The 23,280-nt window shown below is 39.4% G+C and overlaps 1 protein-coding gene across 1 annotated transcript in view; it reads right to left on the reverse strand.

The window, feature by feature from the left end:
* The window catches only part of ibtk (inhibitor of Bruton agammaglobulinemia tyrosine kinase), a 31,971-nt gene extending 11,344 nt beyond the window's left edge, over positions 1-20,627 (reverse strand). The window contains 20 exon segments of the mRNA XM_083917559.1: positions 722-782; positions 2,076-2,193; positions 2,518-2,619; positions 2,712-2,808; positions 2,933-2,970; positions 3,217-3,299; positions 3,861-3,947; positions 4,036-4,292; positions 4,502-4,886; positions 6,911-7,064; positions 7,379-7,556; positions 7,884-8,007; positions 8,510-8,690; positions 9,199-9,316; positions 10,196-10,366; positions 13,684-13,794; positions 17,042-17,166; positions 17,722-17,818; positions 18,734-19,673; positions 20,488-20,627. Of these exon segments, the coding sequence (XP_083773685.1) occupies positions 722-782; positions 2,076-2,193; positions 2,518-2,619; positions 2,712-2,808; positions 2,933-2,970; positions 3,217-3,299; positions 3,861-3,947; positions 4,036-4,292; positions 4,502-4,886; positions 6,911-7,064; positions 7,379-7,556; positions 7,884-8,007; positions 8,510-8,690; positions 9,199-9,316; positions 10,196-10,366; positions 13,684-13,794; positions 17,042-17,166; positions 17,722-17,818; positions 18,734-19,057 (2,811 nt within the window). The 5' untranslated portion in view covers positions 19,058-19,673; positions 20,488-20,627.
* Positions 20,628-23,280: the final 2,653 nt, after the last annotated feature.

Raw genomic sequence — 23,280 nt, forward strand, 5'->3', positions numbered from 1 at the left:
GAGCTGCAGATAAATAGGGTGTGTCCAACAATTAAATAAACTGTCCCCAGGTGCAGATTAACACCAATAACTGGGAGGGATCTGAAACTGTTCTCTAGTTTTGCTCACTGCTTTTTTCACAAAAAAAGGATTTTGTTGAAGTGCCTTGGTTATTAAAAAAAAAAAAAAAACATGCTAGTTCAGCAGTGGTATAGCCACAGCTGATATTCTATCAAATTCTAAACAATAAAAAAATAACATTATTTCAGAATAAATCAAGTACTTAAAATTTGTCCTAACTTTGATCTGACCAGTGTATTATTACATGGTCAAAACAATTCAACAAGGATTAAAGTATTGCTGCATTCAGCTATAAAGATGGGACAATACTCATTTTTAATCACGGATCACGATAAAAGTTTTACTCAGGTGGACCTTATAATTTATTATTACCTTACGATTAAGATGTTTGTATATCACCAAAAAAACAGGAAAAATGCCCTATGATAACTTCTGTTATGATTTGACACTATAAATACAGTCTAGAAAGTCTAGAAAGCTCTCTTACAATCTGATGGTTACTACTGCAGCATTAGATTTCGTTCTCTGACTTCAAAGAAGCCGTTTCACACCATTGCATTTAGTTGCTATTTCATCTTAAAAAACAATAAGCAAACATTGACGTAATTGAAAGGATTATGCCGATTGGAATACTTCCAGAAGTGGAGGGGAGGTGACTCACCATCCTTCTGTAGACTGCAGAAAGCTCCAAAAGCACTTCATCACTCAGAATCTCCAGCGCTCTGAAGGCAACACAAAAAAACAAGGGGCGGGCAGACACACATGTGAAAAAATATATTTTTAGAGCTCTCTGATGGGGCAAGTGTTAGCTTTTATTTCCATACACACAAATGCACTGGGAACACTGCACATTGTATTCCAAATCAAAACATGAAAAAAGATTTATCAAATTTGTTATAACTTTACAGAAAGTGAAGAAAATGGAATATTATGCTGTTAAAAAATAGCATGCATTTTCTTTACAAACTCAAACATGTACTGCATTAACTGAAAAACGCTTGAATATTTAGCTTTCCTGTGAATCACTGAACTAATATTTAGTTGTATAACCTCTATTTCTGCTAACTGCTGAACACCTGTGTTGCATGGAGTTGATCAACTTCTGGCGCCCGTGAACAGGTATTCTAACCCAGGACCATTGGACTACAATCCACAATTCCTCTGCATTTCTTGGTTATGCCTCAGAAACAGCATTTTTGATGTCACCCCACAAGTTCTCTTTTGGATTGAGGTCCAGGGATTGGGCTGGCCCCTCCATAACAATAAACTTGTTCATCTTGAACCAAGGGGCTGCTCTCTTACTGGTGTGTTTGGGGTTGTTGTCTTGTTGAAACACCCATTTTAAGGGCAATTCCTCTTTGGCATAAAGCAACATGACTTCTTCAAGTATTTTGATGAATCCAAACTGATCCATGATCCCTGCTATTTGATAAATATGCCCGACAACATGAGAAACTAAAGAGAAAAGCCTAAAGAGAAATGGCGCAACATTTTGTGAACTGATGAATGCAAGATAGTTCTTTTCGGGTCTACACGCACACACTACAAACACAGTATTCAAGCCACAGTACACTGTACCAGGGATCATGGATCAGTTTGGATATATCAAAATCAGAGGTCATGTTGCTTTATGCCAAAGAGGAAATGCCCTTGAAATGGGTGTTTCAACAAGACAACAAACCCAACCACAGCAGTAAGTGAGCAGCAGCTTCACTTTCTGTAAAGTAATAACACATTTAATACATTTTTCTTCATGTTTTGATTTGGAATACAATATGCAGTGTTGACAAATCATTTGTGTGTATCAGAACACATGCTTTTACAAGGATTTTGAGCTTTACTCATTTTTATAAATCACACTGCTATAATTTTGTATAGAACTGTACTTGAGATAATCTTGAACGGATCAATGTCTACTGTTTGAAGTTCAAATAAATACTTTTAATGAGTTTCATTGTAGAACACGGAGTTAAAATTGAACTAATTCAAATGTGGTCATTTCTTATGATTCTCACTTTGACTCCAGCAGGGCAGCCATGTTGAGCACAATGAACTGGAGACAGGAGAGTTTCAGCTGCTCTGCGTTGTACATGGTGGCAAACTCCAGCAGCTCTGTGCCATTCTTCAGAGTCACTGGGGAGAGCAAAGCAAGCAGCTTTGTTCACTGGAAGTCATTTCAAAGAAGCAGTTGTGTCTAACAATAACACAATTGTAGTTACAACCCTTAAAAAATCCAACATAAAACTATAGATGCTGAAATTAAAAGAGAACACAGCAGTCTGATAACACCCAAGAATGCATGATGACTATTTTTAGCTTCCAACCTTTAAACCCATCAAATGGGAATTTTCATGACATAAATCAGCATTTCAAGATAAGAGATGCAGGAAAAAGCTAGGGGCAAAGGAAATGACGCTGGCTAGAAGGATAGAGGAAAGGACAAACACAGCATCGTACAGTTCTCGGTGATGACGACCTCGCACATCTCCTTAAGTCGTGTGATTAGCAGCTGGTCGGCCACAACTAGCACGTTGCAGACAAAATCTACATTCAAAGACTCTGTTGAGCAAAGAAAGAACAATAAGTCCTGTTAGTATGTGCCTTTTTACCGTTTATTCAACTTCAGAACAAAATCAAACTTGAGTAGCTACCTTTAATAGTGGGAGACTCATCCGTGTAAATATATTCAAGAATGACCTGGAGAATCTCTGAGCTGGTAGGCATTTCCAGTGCAGTGCAGGATGTGGCCTGAGACAATACTATTGTCAGTAGCAGTATGGTTATGTCCATGAAAATTGCTTGCAAGCATTTAGACTGTTAAAAAACTGGTTAATTAATAGAGGCAGTACGAAATAATGAAAACATGGAATACCTCAATCCAGGGGTTTCCCAGCATACTATTGAAGTATTCTGGTGGACACAAAGGTAAAAAAAATGTGTGACTCACTTTCTGACACATGTAGCAGCATCACATTTAAAGTTACTTCAACACACAGGAGGCTATTATTTAAAAAAAAAGCCCAATCATAATTTTGGACTCTCCATCTTGTCACATATGCTGATGTATTGACATTGACATTTTAAAAATGCATTCATCAGTATGAATGAATGCAATCAACTGTGTATTTGGGTACATTGTTGATGGGATGACCTCACCTAGTCTTGCACAAAGGACACTTTTGTGACATGGAAACTCTTTACCGTCTTCAGATTTCAGGGTAACATCACAAAGATAGGAGCTGTACAGATACAAAAAGACCGATAGATCAGAAAATGTTCATTTTCACTTTAAATTGTCACATTTTCTAGCCTGGGAACCAGACAAAGCTGCCAAACTCAGGTTTCACTTGTTCTCGTAGATAGGTCTGACCCCTCTCCCATTTAGACAGATTTCCAGCCAACCAGATCCTGAGCTGACCAATCACAACCCCTTTATCTCACATGGGGCGGGTTTAAGACGGGTTTAAGGCTCATGAAACTCAGATCAAACAGTCAAAATAGGCAGCGCTGGTCAAAGATGACTCATTATGTTACTGTATTGCCTTCTTCTCACATAACGCATTATGGTGTATGGTTTAGCTAGTTTTGAAAAAGTTGTTATTCATGGAGCAAGCTGCTACAATGCTGCGATTGGTTGTAGGTCATATTTCATTGCTGTGATTGACTGTACAGTAGGTCTTTCCAATCGCGTCAGAATGCATTTTGCTCTGCACCGCTGATAACACCTTTTGGAAATCCAAAATGAACTGAGAACAAAGATTTATACACATTTGCCGTTACACATTTTTATATATACGCACCATTTTTTTTGGTAGAATTTGGGTTTGTTGCCAGTTTTCTTGTTTATAACATTGATCTTTCCATTTTCATATTTGACTCCATCCAGTCTGTCAAGGAACAAAGAGAGCATGATTAACAAGAAATGACACCACATGTAATTCTGCCCCTGGGTTTGGAGTGTGCTCTGTCTCTCACCGTGCAGACAGGCTTCCCAGGCCCAGCTTTCTTGCAACACCCTGTAAGGTTTTCACAGGGTTGGCCCCTCCCTCGTTGGCCCCGGTCTTGTCACCTCTGCCTCCTTTCCCCTTCTTGCCAGGCTTGGCACACTTGCTCTTGGCCTTGTCACCATTTCCTTTGGTTGAAGGGGGAAGGGAGCGGTAAACTTCAAGGGCTGAACTACCTCTCAGGCCCAAGTCCTGCAGGCTGCTGATAAGCCTCTCCTGCTCAAAGTCCTGGCCATGGCAACAGAGACAGTGGAACACAGCCTTCATGAAATAACCACAGCTGAATCAGAGGCATAGTTCTTCAATGTTAATACAAATATTTTATAAAAAAAAAAAAAAACTCAAGTAATTAAACATATTAAAGTCTAGTATATCCCGAATCCTTTGCTTAGAGTTTAAGTGAACACTTTAGGGATTATTTTTCTTTTCCTCCTCACCTGGCTTTGTTTTGTCGTGGCCCCTGAGACTCTAGGCCGAGCCCCGTGGATCAGCAGCTCACAGGAGTCTGTGTAAATGAAATGCAGGGTGTATTCCAGCATGTCCGGTGGGATCTTATCCAAAATTATTAAATCACAGCCCACAGCATCTTCGCTCATCCGAACTTCTCCGTCAAGCTCATCATCAACCCTGCAATGCTCAGACATGAACTGCTTCCGGAAGAACTCAGACCTCATGGACAGGATGTATTTATGAGCAGGGAAGGTGCGATCACCAGCCTGCAGGGTCACATCGTGGATGCTGTCCATTTCTTCTGCCTCATCCAAAAGGCTTCGGAAGTGTTGGGAGAAGGAGGATGGAGAAATGCTGGGAATCTCATACAAGCTGTATTGAAGACATCATTGTACAATAATCACTCAAATGACCATAAAAAAAAAGGACCATTGAGAACACATACACCGCAGCCTTGTCTGGTAGAGCAGGCGCCCCAAATACAGAGGCTAAGTCCTCGCTGCAGAGGCCTGGGTTCACTTCTAGCCTGTGGCCCATTAATGCATGTCACCCCCCTATCTCTCTCCCCAATTTCCTATCAACATTCAGCTGTCCTGTCCAACAAATAATAATACTTTTTTTTTTTTTTTAAAACACATACATCAAGAACACAAACACAAAGAGTATAATCTGTTATCTGAGTAATTGGACTGGAGGCATTACACCTTTTAAAAAAGGCCAGATGCCTATTTAAATAGAAACAATAAATGTAAATAAAGCATAGACCTTTCATCATCAGTCATAACTTCATCATTTCATCCTGTTTGACATTTGTGTAAAATATTTGAATTGAAGGAATTATTAAGTCATGGACAAAAATCTGTTTGTGAGGTCACAGTGACAGTGACCTTTTAAAATCTAATCAGTTCCTCATTGAGTCCAAGGGGACATTTGTGCCAAATATGAAGAAAAAAAATCCCTCCAGGGGTTCCTGAGACATTGCGTTCACAACAAGGGACGGATGGACGGACAACCCAACAAACATAATGGCATAATAAAGGGGAAAGAAGCTTCCATGTTATAACACTGACTCCTGTAAAACAGTGAGTATTATCAGCAAGGAAGAGATTTAAAATAAAGACAAGATTAATAGTACATGGTTTTGCATTATACCCAATTAAATGTGCCAACATAACAGTTGCAAGTCATTATTAAGTCCCGGAGTCCCCAATCTTTTTTTGCTTTCCATTACCTGCTCAATACTGATGAACTGTAAGATAGACGTATGTTTTAAATTTAACAGATATTCTTTGTAGTTTCTCTAAATGCTCTTTAATCATTTACTTTTTAACTGTTTGAACTATTAACATTCTTAATGTTTTACCAACATATAGTTTTATTAGCCACAAGGATAGCAAACCTAATCAATGCACTAATAAAACCTAAAAAGGTTTTCACCTTAAAAAATAAAATACATGCTTCAAATGTATTATGATATTGCGCACAATAACCACATGGGTAATGTGTTTATAATGATTTAAGGAAGATGGATTTGAATGAGGAGGATGATTAAGAAGAAACAACCATTACACTTTTCATCTTACTCTATCCACTGATCGGGATGACCTCACTGGTGAAGTCTGGTTATTACCTTCCATCTCTTCCTTAAAAATCACTTTATGATGATTTCATTGATTTATTTCCTCCAGTTTAATTATCAGTCTTTGAACACACTCATTACACAGGATGTTTTACAGCTTGTTTTTAGAGTCATTGGTCTGCTTGACGGAACAGGTATGCTTACATTTGATTTGCTTCATCTGTCTACACTAACTGAAAAGCAGCTTGCACCTCACACACTTCACATGTGTAACCCGTCATAAAATGTGATTTAGTACGAATGGGAATCAAGAATCAGTCCCAATTGAGAACCAGTAAGATATTGGAATTGGAACGGGGCTTGTACGCCTTTGTGCTTATCAATTCCTTTTACCAATGCCAACATGTTGTGCATTGCAGGATGATTTAGAAGGCGTCATTTTGGAGATTAAGGAATGATCCAAAGCATGGCGTTATAATAACATAAGCACCATGCAAATAGGCGTAGCAAATTTTTCCTTTGAAAAACCTGAAACCCTACACAGAAAAGAAAGCTGTAAAAATATTCTCTCATTTCATCTACACTGTTTTCAGAACCAGAGATAACAAAACAGCTACATTGCTGGCGACTTGATCAGGAATCAATAATGGAATTGATAAAGCACAGATAAGCAGAAATGATACAGGCACTGGTATCAATTAAATCTTATCAGTTCCCAGCCCTACATTTTAGGCTTCAACTCTATTTTCTACAGACATAAGAACATAAGTATACTACTGAGCAAAGCATGTTTTGTGCTTCAAAGAAGGTATCCCACCTTGTCTTGGGGTCTGACTGAAGAACTCCAAAGTTTCGGCCTTTCGAGTCCATGGTGATGCTGACAGCTCTGTGAACACACGGGAGTTTCTCCAGGCGGATTTTCTCATACAGTGTCCCAGCATCTGAATGGCCACACACCTCCACATTGCCCTCTAAGAGAACAAGAAGCATACAAATGAGATAAACATACTCTTTATTCAACTCTTAACACCTATTTTCAGCTTTGATGATGTGTTTTAACCAATCCCTCTCTATTCCTTTCCTTGGATGCGCTGCTGTTTTATCCCTTATAAACAGCAAATAAGTATGTTTAAGTCACTTCTTATTTATTAAAGCAGTTGGTACATTTCTAATTTGGCTATACAAATGTAAGGTTCAGCCAATACAAGTCCAAAACTATTCAAAAGATAATTTCAATCATTAGTCAACTTTATGATTAAATATACCATGTTCCTAAATTCCTCACCTTTCTTCTCCCCATACTTTTTATATTCTCCGGCCCACACACCACTGAAGCCCTCTCCCTCCTGAGTCACAAACATCATGCCGTTCTTGCTGAGAGCTATGTCCGACATGAAAACCTGACGCCCGTACGCCCACCGGCACTGTCTCACTGAGCTGCCGGAGGACCGCCAGCAAAACACCTGACAGGGAGGGAAATGGAGGAGGGAGAAAATTTAAGGAACGTTGAAGAGACAAGTCTTAGTCACGATTGTTATCTATAGGACCCCATATAGGCTAGCCTGCTTTGGGATTGTATAACTGTCTATGATGCACCATAGGTTAGATAACAAATGGGGAAGTAAAAATAACAATGTTATACATTCTGCGTCAGTTTCCAAATGTCAGCCTGGTGAAAGAAATTAAATTTACCTACAGTTTTATTGTCTCATAATTGATTTTGACTCCATCATGTGCCTAAACAACAGAAAGTGAAAGCATGTTTTCTTATACTTTCTAAATGCACTTACCCTCCCAGCTTCATCTAATGCCAAAATGGACACCTTTTCCCCTCCTCCCTCGTTCAGGATCTGTGGAACCACACGGTGGTCCAGACTACCACCGCTGACTAGAACCTTCTTGATGTTCAGCTGCCTGAAAGACCAAACTACTGCATCAATACATTTATACTTGTACTATGGATCAAGATCTACATTTCTTCTCTGATTCCTTAAACAGCTGCATTCAAGAAACCCCAGTGTTATTGCTCCTTAAGAGACAGGCATGCACTTAGCCCTACTTTCCAATAAACAGATATTTGCATCACTCAACTATGCAAATGAAAGAAAAAGATAACATAACACTTTCTAGTTTAGTGGTTCATTTACTGCCATTCAAATTAGGTCTGCTTAGAATATGGGAGGTGATGCAGAACAGAGTCTCTCTGTGGCTTGAAAAGTCTGCACATTTCAATCAAATCTGTGAGCATGGAAGAATATGGAGAGCACAACTCTCCATATAACTAATTGCCCCTACTGGAATTAATAAAACGGTTTAAACTTTGAATTGAAATTTGAATAAATCTTTAGTGTTTAAAGAAAAGAAGATTCAAGGCCGACGTGATTAGGGGTGGTTTAAGTTATACTGTCCCATTCACCTTGAAGCCATTTTCTTGCACTGGCAGTCAGCCAACAGGTAGACGTCCCCCTTCTCAGTCACAACTACTGTTGCTCCGTCACTCGCGGCTGCCATAGCTATGGTGACATCTTTGTGGTGCAGGGCTGATACCTGCCGGGGGGCTGTCACACACTTCTCTCCATTAGGATCCAGTAAATAACCTAGAAATGAACACACATTAGAATACAAAATATACTGTTCATTAAAGGATGAATTTTCCCATATACTCTGTGTGTGTGTGTGTGTGTATGTGTGTGTGTTTTTATCTTTGTAAGAGTGAACTGGTTCTGATCTGCATGTAAAGCTCACTTGGTGTTGCCATGTCGTTTGTGTATGTGAACACCTAATCAACTTAATCTGGGCTTTTACTTTAAAAAAATTAAAAAATAACAGCCTTTCTGTCATCGTCTTTTGACATGTAGGGTCTTTTCTCCTCACCAAACCTCGAGAAGCAATTTGTATCATTGCACTAACAAGATCATAAGTAAATATATTATCTCCATTTTTTTACTCTGGCACGGTTACACGTTAGTGTGTCACAGGGTGTGGCTCTCATCTTTATATGCGCAAATTAACTTCTACGACTGTGAGTCACATTCAGTATCTGAAAAGCAGTGCCATTTTCTCTCATAACACTGGCTTTGCTGACATGTCAATACTGAGACCTACCCAGCTGGCCTCCATTGAGTCCCATTGTGTAGACAGCCTCCCTGGTCCAAAGCACTGTGTGGAACCTTCCTGCTGCAACTCCAATCACTGTCCTGCTTTTCAGCGTCTTAGAGAACACCTACACACAAAGCATATCTCAGGGGAATAAAAACTATAGTGAACAGAGACTTAAAAAGAAAATTCTGTATTTTTCGACCTGGACCCTATTTCCTGTGGCTGTCCTGAATACTCTGGTACTATATGGTGTTATCTTAATAAATTGGTAAATGTAAATGGACTTGAATTGCATTTGGACGTTTTTTTAAGCCTATCATTGTTGAAACAGAGCAGCTAATATTGGTTGTGTGAGCAACAAGTTAGCGGACTGCTTAGTCGCTCCTGCAGCTTCATGCTGTACACCAGTGTGAGAAGAGGAAATAAAAGGAACACAGGAAAGACTCACACTGAGCTTAAATGGAAACACTGTGCTGCAACACATGTCTTTCAGTTTAATTAAAAGCCTTTTTTTAAGGATTATCATATTCTACAGTTTAAAAATAATAAACAAAACTAGTATCCAAATCACAAATTTGAAAACCGAACACCCAAAAAACAAATATCTGAACTGTGGAATATTCGGGTCCAGCCTGTAAAGGTCCACTAAGTGACTAATGAGGACAACAATTATTTAAAATTGGTCTGGGTTTGAGTGAGAGCACTGCAGCTGGCAGCGGCGAAACATGCTGCAATATATTCCTGTTTGGGCAATTATACACCGACAGAAGAGCTTGTTTTTGACACCAACATACTCAGAATGTTATTTTAAGTGTCTGATAACATTATGGAAGGACCGTACAGAGAAATAAATCGTAATATAAGACAGAGCAGTTTGAAGAAGTCCTTGCACATTGTCCTTTCATTCACCAAAACAAACAAATCTCATACACACACAATTCTTGTTACACGCACAGCAAAATGTCATCTGCCCCTTTTCATTACCGTCCCCATTTCCTCTTACCTGTTTAGGGACATGAGCTGAGGCAGGGGGGGGAGCCAGACCTAGCTGGTGGAAGGTGTTTAGGCCAAACGTGTAAACATAGCCTTCTTCTGTTAGAACCACTGTGTGGTCTTTAGCTGCCGCCACCTGGGAGCAGTGATGGGACATCAGACCCTCCACCATCCGAGGAACCTGTGGAGAGTAGTGAGAGAGAGGAGATTAGGGCTGGGCGATATGACAAAAATCTCACATTACGATATAGGTCATTTCAGGTAACGATATACATCAAGATATATGTAAAATCACCATATAGAATTATTTCCTATTACACTGTGATTTATATACTTGAAAAAGATTCTCATGTAGGCTGGACCTGAATATTGTATAATATTTATTACTATTATGACTCTGCAAAAGTATTCTGGAGGCTGCTTTCCTAAACCAATAACTGTTGTTAATTATTATTGTTGCAGTCACTGAGAAAGTGAGTAATACTAACATTTTGAAGTCATTAAGATAAATATTGTGGAAGTTAAGCATGCATAAATTACATTTGGTCATAGACTTGCCTTTATGTGTTTACATTATTGCCATTTATTGATACTTTTTTCAAAAAACATATAATTTTGTGCTTTTATTTGCCACTGCCTTTATTAGCTCACAGAGGACTTGAGTAGATCCTGAAGCATGTACCAATTCAAAAATCTATTATGAATCGTTGTAAACTGAGAATCGTTTTGAATCGAAAATCGATTCTGAATCAAATTGTGATCCCCAGAATTGAATGCCATCCCTAGCGAGTCTGGGTTCTCGTAAACCCAGTGCTGCCCACGGTCACAGCAGCGGTTTCAGGGTGATGTAATTTCTGCTACAGGCATCTTATTAAAAGTATTGTTGTTATAACACAAATGTGTTTTGTTTGTATCTTTTTTTGACAAAAGCTGATGGAATATTTAGAATTATAGTTTCAGTTTCACTACGCTGTGTCAGACTGATGGAATGAGCGTCTATAATGAGCATTTATAATATGTGTAATAGTGTAATTAGTCCATGATAGGACAAAATGTCTTAACAAATAATAATGTTAAATGATGCATCGTTTTTGAATGTTTAGAGACATGAATGTTTATTAGACTCAGTTAGTTCCCTTTACCCGCGAGGATGCAATTTTCAGCAGGATGAGCGGGAGTAGTTCTGTTGATTACATCATGTTATGAGCAGGTATTTGCTGTTGGTTATTACCGTATATCCAAAGCACAAAAGTGATATTTGTCACAGCCATAAACAGCCAGTAATTTATTCACTCCACTGAAACACTGCAGCCTGTGCATGTCAGAGACAGGGAGTCACGTTTTGCACGAGTGTGTGCGTGTGTGTGTCGTGGGTCTGGTGTGTGTAGACTGTTCTATGTGTGTTACAGTTGTTTTCTGGCGATTTAATGAAGAGAGAAACAATATGGTGTGAGTCCTTTCAGATTCAGGCTTAGGCTCACTTTGTCGTCACAAACCCCTCAGCCTGTAAAATGCATGATTTATGACACCACGAGATAAACGATAGAGCAAAAGATGAAACAATAGATGTTTTTTCTGTTGTCATACAATACATATCTTCATATTGCACAGCCCTAGAGGAGATGGAAAAGATTGGAAAAACAAGCTGAGACATTTCAACAGCCCAAGCTCAGTTCTCAGCACATAAGGGTATGTATGGTTTAAAAAAATCAAAAGGTATTGAAGATTGCAGAGTTTCCTCTACATTTACTCATGACAGTATCCCATGCCTGCATTGGGCGTGAGGCGGGGTACACCCTGGACAGGACGCCAGTCTATCAAAGGGCACATAGCGTAAAACAGAGACAGACAACCATTCACACTCACACCTACACACAATTTAGAGTCATCTATAAACCTAACACCTGCATGTTTCTGGACAATGGGAGGAAGCCACGCAGACACGGGGGGGTGGGGGGGTGGGGGGGGGGGGGGAACATGCAAACTCCACACAGAAGGGCCCCAGCCCGGATTTGAACCAGAAACCCTCTTGCTGTGAGAGGCAAGAGGGTTCCTGGTTGTGAGGCGGCAGTGCTAACCACCATGCCACCATATTTGCCATTCGTCATTCTGTCACTCAAATGGCACTGTCCCAGCAGGAGCCCTGTTGTGCTGCGAGAACTAATGCGAAAGAGCAAGTCTGTTTTTTTATTTTCAACAAATCCAGCGCCATGACTGATGACAGGACATAGGTCCTTGAAATGGTTGCTGTATATTAGGTGATTTGTGAGTCTACACTTTAAGCTTGCTGGTGCCTGCGATTATGTACGGACGTGCCGGAGCTTCTCTGATCAGATTTGTTGTTATTAAACTATATATTCAAGTAAGATCAACTGAGGCTCTCCAGTTATTTCTTTATGAATCATATGGGAGGATCATTAATAGTACATGTTTTTTTTCATCAAAACCAACAATTAATTGTTGAAATGTAACATTCCTTCATCAACATGGGCCTAGTAGTTCGTTTTGTTTATTGCACGTTTAACAAATCATCAACCGTCCACTGCAGAGGGGATGACAGTGCCTGCCTCACCCTCTACAACTAAGGGACGAGTCTAACCAAACAGATGTCCTCTACAAGAAGGACCAAAATTGTCTTCACCTGCTGAGGAGACTCAGAGGGACAGAAAAAGGCTAAATAAACTGGTAAAGATGGCTAGCTCTGTCCTGGACTGCCCTATTCCCTCCATAGAGGAGGTGTGTGAGAGGAGGATATTAGCCAAGCTGACATCGCTCATGGACAACAGGTCTCACTTCCTGCAGCAGACCACGGAGGCCTTAAGCAGCACCTTCAGCAATAGACCGCAACATCCACACAGTGTATATATCTGTACAATAAAGGTGAAGGGTGTATAACTCTCATTCTACTATATTCATATAGCTTTATTGTAATTTATTTCACGTCACTACTCGTCACACAGTCACTTTTTCCTTTGCTTTCGCTCAACATGAGCTGCTTAAACATGTGAATTTTCACAGCGTGGGATCAATAAAACGATCTTGAGCAATTATACAGTACAATCTAATGCAATCCAGTATAGCAGTTGTGTCACATGCTTTTTGAAGCTTATAATGGCCATTTGTTGTTCAAAGTGTTAAGTCAACTTCATGTTAATAACTGAGATCCTAGTTAGTTAAAATTAGTGGTGGGACACAATTAAAAAATGTATCTAATTAATTAGAGGCTTTGTAATTAATTAATCACGATTAAAAATGGATTTTGATCAATTACTTTATATATTATACAAAATAAAACAGTGCTTAGTACGGTATACTCAAGAAAAGTGGAAACCTAACATTGTAAAAATATTCAGAATAATATCCATGGCATGAAATAAACAGTTTAACATAGAGGGGGTTAGATGTGCATTATACTGTAATTCTAAGAACTAATTTACAGAATATAAAATACATGGAACATTTTGTCACACCAAAATAATGCCCTGCAACGAGTCTCACCAGATAAGTCTGTTCATCTCCATGGCCAAGTCGTCCTCCCAACCCATGCCCACATGTGAACACCTGGCCTTTCTGAGACAGGAACACAGAGTGGAACTTACACAGGACCACCTACAAGAGACAAGAGGATATTAAACATAAACATTATAATATATAAAAGAAAAAGAACAGAGTCTGAACTGCATGCGGATTAATGGTCATTATAATTTAGACCTCATAGTAGAGACTGCCATACGACGTCTATATGACATCTCTTTCCATGTTCCTGGGCCAAGCCCTCTTGTAGTGATAGTAAAACGCTATGCCAATAAAGGCCAGGGCACAAGTGGAAAAGCAAACATCATTACTAATACATTGCTACCCTCAAGCTTTCAATAGAGCGCAGGGATGTTTCCCAAAGTATCACATTGATGTGGACATTCACACACATGCATACACACCAGTGTAGTTCATTTAATTAAAAACATGTCATTGTGGAATTAATATTTAACCTCTGGCACCTGCCTGGTTGAGACAGGAAGACAAAGACTTTGCGCAGTGCCACTGGGTCACTGTGTGGTCATGAAATCAGATCCAACAGTCCCCCTAAAGGCTTTATGAAATTACTTGCACAACAAGTCCTGCATGTCCTCAAACATCGGGTTTCTTTTGTAAACACCAATATTAAAGGGACATCAAACCTGTATTAATAAGTTCTTAACAAATACCCAAACCACGTACAAATACCATGTCTTATGAATAGCTTGTCATGACAACCTATTTATCACAGTCATTACTTAATCTACTATGACTAGCATCTGGTGTGTACTCACACTTATGGGAGTAGTTGCATTGGCACCAGTGGCTATATTAATCACACTAAGAGCATCCACATGACAAAAACATGAAACTTTAGCTAGACTGGCACAGGCTGGCAGCATGGTATAACCATGCACAGACCAACGTCATAAATGAAGACTATGCATGAGAAGATAAAGCTAATCAGTCCAACCTGACACACCGGCTATGCCCTCTATTTGACTCAGTCAAACAACAGTACAGATAGTTTCTAGGGCAGTACCAAATAGTTTGAAACTTCAAAGCTTTATTCATAACGTTGACATTCAGATTTTTAATTATTCTAAATAATTATTCTAGTTTTTTGCATTGTGATGCTTCAACAGAACATACAGAGACCCACACCCACACACACAGGATAACAAAATATTCATTCTTGATTTATTCTGAAATAATGTTAGTTTTTGTTGTTTAGAATTTGATAGAATATCAGCTGTGGCTATACCACTGATGAACTAGCATGATTGGTCTTTTTTAAATAACCAAGGCACTTCAACAAAATCCTTTTTTTGTGAAAAACAAGTGAGCAAAATAGCAGATCCCTCCTTGTTATTGTTTTTAATCTGGCACCTGGTGGCAATTTACTTAATTGTTGGACACATCCTCTTTATCTGGCAGCTCTCCTGGTTACTTTGTAAGATGTCCGCTGCTCTAAGGATACTGAAACCCTGAGAGAGCAGGGTGTCCAGATGAAGGCTAGAGGGACGACCCTCTCAGCCAGCAGAGAGAGGTTGGGCATTCACAGTCTGTGATTTCAAGAAGATTGAAACTTTACAAGGAAACAGATTAATTTATGTCCCGGTCGTTCACATAAAACAAGTGCACGAGAGGACAGGATTATGAGAAGACTCTCAATGGGGAATCCATTCAACACTGCAGCTGGAGTTGGTCTCCAGTTCAGTGCTGAACAGGGCAAGGATCGGTCTCTACACAGTGTCTCATCGTTTAAGACTTTTTGGACTGAAAGCCCACTCTGCAGTGACCAAACCTCTCATCTGCAGAAAGAATAAAAAGGCGACTTGCCTTTGCTGAGGAGCATGTTGTGTGGACAGAGGAGAACTGGGAAACATTGTTTGCCGTAGAACTGGGGAAAGACTGAACCCAAAGTGTGTTAAGAAGTCAGTTAAATTTGGAGGAGGAAGTGTCATGGTATGGGGATGTTTTCTGCAGTAGGAGTTGGGCCTCTTGTACAGCTACATGGCAGGGTGAATGCAAATGTTTATGTGAACCTCCTTCAGCAACATTCAATACCTTCACTGCAACGGTCTCCAATCAGCTGCAATTTTCATGCAAGACATTGCCCCCTGTCATACTGTAAAACAGGTGAAGCAGTTCCTTGAAGCTAAGGATATTGAAACAATGAAATGGCCAGAGTCCAGATCTAAACCCCATAGAGAATCTCTGGAAAATCCTCAGTGACAAAGTAATGTCTAAAAAAACCACTCAAGTTAGTGAACTGTGGAAGAGACTTGGTCAGAATGGACACAGATCAAACCAGCGCAGTGTGAGAAACTAGTGATGTGATGTGGGCACAGACTTGCTGAAGTCATTCAAAGCTGTGGCCTCTACACTTCCTGTTCATTTTTGAATCCTAGAGAAGAAAATATTGTTGAAATCCTCTCTTCTGACACAATGGTTACTGTTCTGTAATTTTCATCACTGTTCTTTTCACAAGATAAAGGGTTTTTGTTGAAGTGCCTTGGGTTTATAAAAAAAAAACATGCTACCACAGCAGTGGTATAGCCACAGTTATTGTTGTCGCCCAAACTGAAAGCGTCGCAATGGAATGAGGAACAGCTGATCCTCAAAGTTAAAATGACAAGTTATCTATATGATACTTTCTCATTTCTATACAAAAACATAATAAGGTACAGCTGGCTGGAGGGAGATTGCTAATAACAACCTACTTCCTGTTGACTTTATTATATGTCATTTCCAGTAAATATCACAATATAAAAATGTGTGTTTTCTGTTTAAAAAGTGCAAACGTAGGAAGACACTAATTACCAGTCCATCTTTAAAGTAGTTACGCGATCTTGATTCCACAGCTGATAGGTTGGCTACGTAGTTTGTTTAAATTGCTTTAGGTAAAAATAAAAAATTACATTCTGTACAGTCCTAATGTTTTTTTCCCTGATACTCCTGATAATGTACCATGGCTGTAAAGCCTCACCACTAATTTCATTCATATATGAAACATACAATTTAAAACCAACAAATATTATATAAATATCTGTGGTTTATAAATATTATAATAATATCTGTGGTTTACCCCTGAGAAAGTATGGGCCAGTACAAGTCATGCTTGGAGGAAAAAAACATTCAATAAATGCTGATTTACCCTGAAGAGCATGTGCATTGGATTTTTTGCAACACATGTTGGCAGAGAGTAGAAGCATGGGACCATTTCAGGTGTGATACAAGCAAGAAGGGTTTTCAGGGGAGGGAAGCCCTTTGCTGTAGGAAAACACTTTGTTACTCCCTGGAGAGCTGGGACAACAACAGCGTGTTGTTAGCCTACCTGCTTGATGTAAACCCCAGTCCTGGCAAACACATCCACAAGTTCAGGGTGCTGTCGGCTCTCCTGATTACCATGCCCGAGACTGAAATTAGTATTGTTTCCCCATGTGTATACTTCAGTTGGGTCTGTAATGAGGAAAAAAACTAAATTACAAGCACAGCCACAACATTGTCTCCACCTGAAGCTTAATTTAACCACAAGTATAGCACATCATCAACAACAAGGTAATTCAAAGTGCTTTACATAAGACATAAAATGCATTAAGAATAAAAAACACATGGCAATATAAAAATACATATATAATGAATTAAAAGCCTCAAATAAAATAGAAATAAAAGAAGCTAAAATAGAATGAACCAGATCAAATTGAAGGTGTCCTGTTCATCCGCAGTGGGTACTATATCATTTTCTATATAATGCAAAAGACACGTGATGTAACACGGGGAGACTTAAATCCCATGCATGTACAAGTGTGATGAGTCACCATGATGCTAATAAGCCTGGTGACTCTAGACAAAATTCACAAGCAAGAGTCAAAAGCTTCACCACCATTGTTGTCATATTGATGTACGACAATGTCAACGAAAAGTGTTTTTTGGATTGTGGTGTATCAAGACCAATGATGAAGGCCACAAGTATCTAAACTCAACTTAGACGCAGAAGTTATCGGCTTTTCTTACCGGTGTTTTTGAATGAAACATATGTTGGCCGGTCCTTCATTGTTAGGTCCAGGACGGAGAGACCCTCCTTGTCCTGTGTGGAGATAAGTCCTCCATGCTGAAACAATGTCAAGAAACAGAAAAATTATCAAAGGTTACTCGTAATCTAGAAAATGATTATTTTGCCTTTAATAGCAATACAGGTTACTTTCTATGATGCTACATTTTTTGACTATACGTAAATTAAACAATTTAAATGAATACCTTAAACAATAGGGGTGGGTAAAAAATGCGGACATTCACAAATTAAAAATCAAAAATCAATTATCTAAATGTTAATTGATAAATTACTATTTATTAATTATCTAAATACGGAACTTGGAAATATGGAAGTGTAGTCATCGGACAGTCTTTGCCGTTGCACTCAACAGGGACACATGACATATGATAGCTGAGAGAGAAATCCCAATTGCATCCTCTGCATTAAAAGCTAGTGCGATGAGTCGCAGCTAGCGTTGCTTGTGCTCCAAACGAGAGCAGTGAATGAGAGACACACGGGTGCAAATATGACTGAACTGTTTTGGATTCTCTATTATTTATTTGTCAATAAGGGCAACTTGTTATGTTGTTCAGAGTATGGTGAAGTCTGTATTCATTTACTACAAGTATGCTGCTACAGGCAGACTAAACTTTTTCTGTGAGTTCTTTGCAATGCAGGGATATATGCTAGCAAATGTAACCTTCCAGTTGAATTTTCACATCACTTCTATTTGTGTTTATTAATAAAAAGATATTGTAAGTAAATTAATTTTGGAAGTAAATTCATTGTGGATCACTTTGCTTAAAAAAAAAAACTAGTCAGTGAGAAAAAAGAAATTCTGTATCGAAAAAAGCATCGATATTCATTTTATAATCACATCGCAGCCCTCTGAATCTTAATGGAATAATGAGGCGTGGAGATTCCCACACCACCGAACCACTCAACAAAACAGAACAGTCAGAACATTGTTTGTGATCCATGTTAAATACACACCTTGACAAGCGATATGAGACAGTGGATATGTCCGTAGAAAGCACTGCGATGCAGAGCGGTCCAGCCGGACTCCTTATCCTTCACCATTAGGTCAGCACTCTTATTCTCCAGCAGCCATTCCAGGAGGGCCTTCTTTCCAAGTGAGGATGCCAGGTGCAGGGCTGTCCGACCAAAGGCATCCCGCAAGGTAGCCGCATTGTGACAGTGTGAGGCCAAGAACGCCCGCAGCTGCCTCTCAGAGCCGCCTGTTAGTGCCGCTACCACCTCGTCTGCATGTTTCTGTGAGCGGCATTTGGGGGTGCATTCCGGCAGTGCCACACTCATCCTGACCCCCACCAAATTGTCCCGGTACACCCTCCTCCCTTTGTACTTTGTACTTGAGTATTGACCCTCTGACAGCCCACCACCCACAATTGCAAAAAAAACAAAAACTAAAAAAACAATACAATGAGATGCGATGTAACAAAATAGAAACACTGTCACTAAAAGTGCATACTATAACAGAGCTGCCCTTCAAGAAGAGAAGTACATAAAGAAAAATGTGTCAACAAAAGGTTAAGATGGTTCGGAGTGCTAGAATTGTGCTTGTGTTGAGGTTCCACTGCACCCTAGCAACCCCAAAGGCTTTCCGCGACTTGTTTCAGTCCACCATTTCAACCAAGAATTGAACACAAACTAAGGTGCTTGCAGCATGCGATGGCATCAAGAATTCAAAAAAATAGAAAACCTCTTGTGCGTTTGATACAAAAATTGTACAGTTCACTGTTTGCAAAAATAGTTTTTCCTCTAAAGTCTTTAATTAATTTACAAAAGGCAAAGATTTCAACAACCCTCTGACCTTCCCATCCAACAGTCCAACCATCAAACTTGAGGGGAAAGGCCCCCTTTCCCCCCAAAATGCTCACGGTCCTTTTCAAATCTCCATAATTGTAGAGTGCACCTGAGGAAGGAAATGTGAGTGTTAACAGTGAAAAACAATACCCTACTTTTACACTTGGTGAAATTACAATCTGTTAAAAAAGCAAGTACAGCGTAGTGTGCAGAACTCAGAAGTTAGACGAGACCCAAAACTGCAAAAGTGCAAAGGTCAGAGCCAGTCTGACCTAACTGCAACGCACAGATCTGCTGAGTTGACAGATGTGCTAGAGAGCTATCTGACAACGCTGTGAAAATAAGATAGAGGTAAAATTCAAACGTTGCATTTCGTTTGCATATGGGTAATGTTTTTGTTAAGAACGTTCAGTAGCATTATTGAGGGGGGCTTCTGGCAGGATTATGTAAGAGTAACAGAACAGCAAGTTAGCTGAATAAGTTACCCGTAGCATTAACCCCATGATGGTTTCAGCGTAGAACGGGTGTGTTGAAGCCATTGTGGACACATTTCTTTATTAGTATAATATATCATATTTTCCCACATAGGTGACTATCTTGCAGAAGAACTGACAGCTTACTGCTAACGTTAAGCACTTATGCTAGTAGTTGGGATACCAGCATTAGCTTATAGTGACCAAACTGGATATGATTATTACACGCCGAGCCACATCATAGTTTGCTATGTATTTCTTTCTCAGCTCTGACAATTAGCTAGAAACCTGCCGCGGGCAAAGGTGACTGTGAAGATATAATGTTAAATTCGTCCAAACTAGGCTTCTAAAGGGTTAAGGCTAGCTTTAGCTTTAGTGAGCTCACCCAAAGCTAAAGCTAACGTTGGAACACTGTTGTTAAGCGAAACTGAGCGTCGTGTCATTTCTTACCTTCCGCTAGATAAAGAAAGAAGAGGACATGGAGGAAGCTGCATCAACGATGTACATCCACTGTGTCATTACTACTAATAAGAGACGCTAGCGGTTTTCTTTCACTGGTGCAAAATTTGACAGGACTGGACGCCTGAAACACGCAGGTTACGTAAAAAACCTTCGCTAATGTCGAGACTTCTGATTGGACAGGGCGTGTACATCCCGACATTCTATTGGTGGGTTTTCAGGCGTGTACTGTTACTGTATAAATTATGTCATACGATTTATTTATTTTTTAATGTTATTATTTATGGTTGACATTACAAACATAAATATAAAATTAAAATATGTTTTTAAAAAAAAGTATGTTAAAATAACTTACAAGTCTTTATAAAAATGCTATACAGCTTGTAGTGACTGAAGAAGACAGTTGACATTTCTTGTATAATTTAGGATTAATTTACAATTGATTTTCAGAGCATTGATTCTATTTACTCTTTCGTGGACAGACATTTACATTCTCATAAAAAATGGCCTATAGTTCCACTTATTTACAATCAGGAGCAACAGAAGCAAAGAAAATAAAGAGTTGTTGAAGAATATTTTCTCCACACGTATGACAAAATAATTGTTTGTTCTTTTAATATGCAAGAAATGTAATTTAATATTCCACCCAAAAGTCTTTTGAACATGTGGCACTCACAGTGTGGGCATGAAAGGTGGATGTCAAAAGCTTGACGATCTTCCACAAGACCATCATGTCAGTTACAATAGTTTTATACTCAACAGACTTCGGGTGGCGTATCACTTTCAGCCTCGATCCAGGTTTCATGGAATACTCGGATGATTGTCACATTGACCCAGGCTGAGAATAGGAGGGGGTCGAAGGGGAGTAAAGCTAGGGTTACACTGGGTTCTACACCGGGGCTTCCAGAATATGACATATTGATGAGCATGCCTTCCCTCACACCTTTCATGTGCGAACACATCCACACTTCTGGCTTCTTAACAGTATATCAGTAGTTGAGACATTAGTTACAATCAGTGACGACCACAAGGGTGCCTGTATTATGAAAAACTAGAATTCACATCAGTGTGACACAAGTTTCTAAACTCTTCTTTGCACTTGTAACACATTTTCATTAAACCAAGATCCCATTTAGCCCCTTTGTCTTTTTTTTAATATGAGCCACCTTCATTCAAACATTTGTTGTCTATGTCTACATAGGCTACAAAAAACATCTTGCCTCGTATAATACTCATCCTACAAGGGATTGTGGCTTTTCTAAATGCTAAATTCAGTAATGTGACATTATCAGGGGATCAAATGGTTTCTTTGGACTTCTCAATCCCTTTAGGCTATATGCATGTAGGATGGATACAAAAGATGTGATAGTATTTGACCAGTTCAGTGGAAAACACACAAGCCTTGTGTTGAACTGGAGATCAAACTGCCTTTCACTCAAGAATTACAAACTTAATCCACCTACATGTGGAGTCCTGCTTATCAACCATTATAGGATGACCTTATTCCATTAAATGCCATCTGATTATATGTTGGGGTTGTGGTTCATGATTTAATATGCACTTGCAAAAATCCTCACTTTTGTGTAAATGCCTGATCAGACGATATAGTAGCTTATATTCTTATTATAAAGACTGCATATAAAAAGGAGGTGAGTAGACTATGTCCTGAGGAAGCAAAGAACCTTCAACATGTGCAGCGAGATGTTATAAATCTTCATCAGTCTGTTGTGGCCAGTGCACTGTAGAGCAGCGTTGGAGCTAACAACACCAACTGGCTTGATAAACTGATTGGCTGTGTAAGTGGCTGCAAACGAGACACTTTTGGAGTTGTGGTGGAGTTATGAACAAACTGTTACCCAATGTGGATCACTATAGATCAGTATGGATGACCCTGTTCACCCTCTCCATCTTCTATTGGACAGAAAGCTGAGCTTTTTCTCTAACAAGGTGGTTCTGTCTGCACTCTATTTTGCTCCTTCAACAACCTGCATGTTCAATTTGCACATTTCAGCATACTCTCACTCTACCTCACTACTAATGCACAGTATGCTATCCTATGTTTATATTGTGCATTCTATAGATAAGTATCTTATATTTATAGAGAATGCTTGGTTTTCTTTCTTGTAATCTGTACTGAGCTATCTTTATTTATTTTATTTGTGTTCATTTCCTAATGATATATGTTTATTTCGTCAAGTGTTGATGTGTATTTTTGCTGTTCCCCTGAAATGCCTGAATAACATTTTGCTCTAAAATACAGAATAAAAATATCTATCTATCTATCTATATCTATATATTTAAAGATATATATCCATCCATCCATCCACCTAGCCTCATCCTAGGAAGACAAAGTGAAGCTGAGTGGTTCTTCACATTGCCCGGGACGTCACTGGAGCTCCCTCGGGGACCCCTAGAGGTCCCTGGACCCCACTCCACCGGGCTCAGTCGCTGTAGCAGCACCAGTATGGGCAACTACAACTCATTTTAGGCAAGTACTTGCGATTTGAACATTTAGATGTTTAGCTATCAAATTAAGATTGACACAGGTCTACAAACACGACGTGGCATCATTATAAGTGGACAAATGAAATCAAGATCTGAACGAAACTTGTAAGAGTTTCTACTCTACCCCCCTTTCGCTGTAAAATGGTACGCTCCCTCCTTCCAATGGTCTGCACTGTGCTGTTGTGCTTGGTCTTTCCCTCCAGACTCCCAACGTTTAGGAAAGCAGCGAGTTGGAAGTACGTGTAGAAATACACGGCACCTTTGGGAGACAGGTAGTAT

The sequence above is a fragment of the Echiichthys vipera genome (genome assembly GCF_963691815.1).
Source record: "Echiichthys vipera genome assembly, chromosome: 8".
Lineage (NCBI taxonomy): Eukaryota > Metazoa > Chordata > Actinopteri > Perciformes > Trachinidae > Echiichthys > Echiichthys vipera.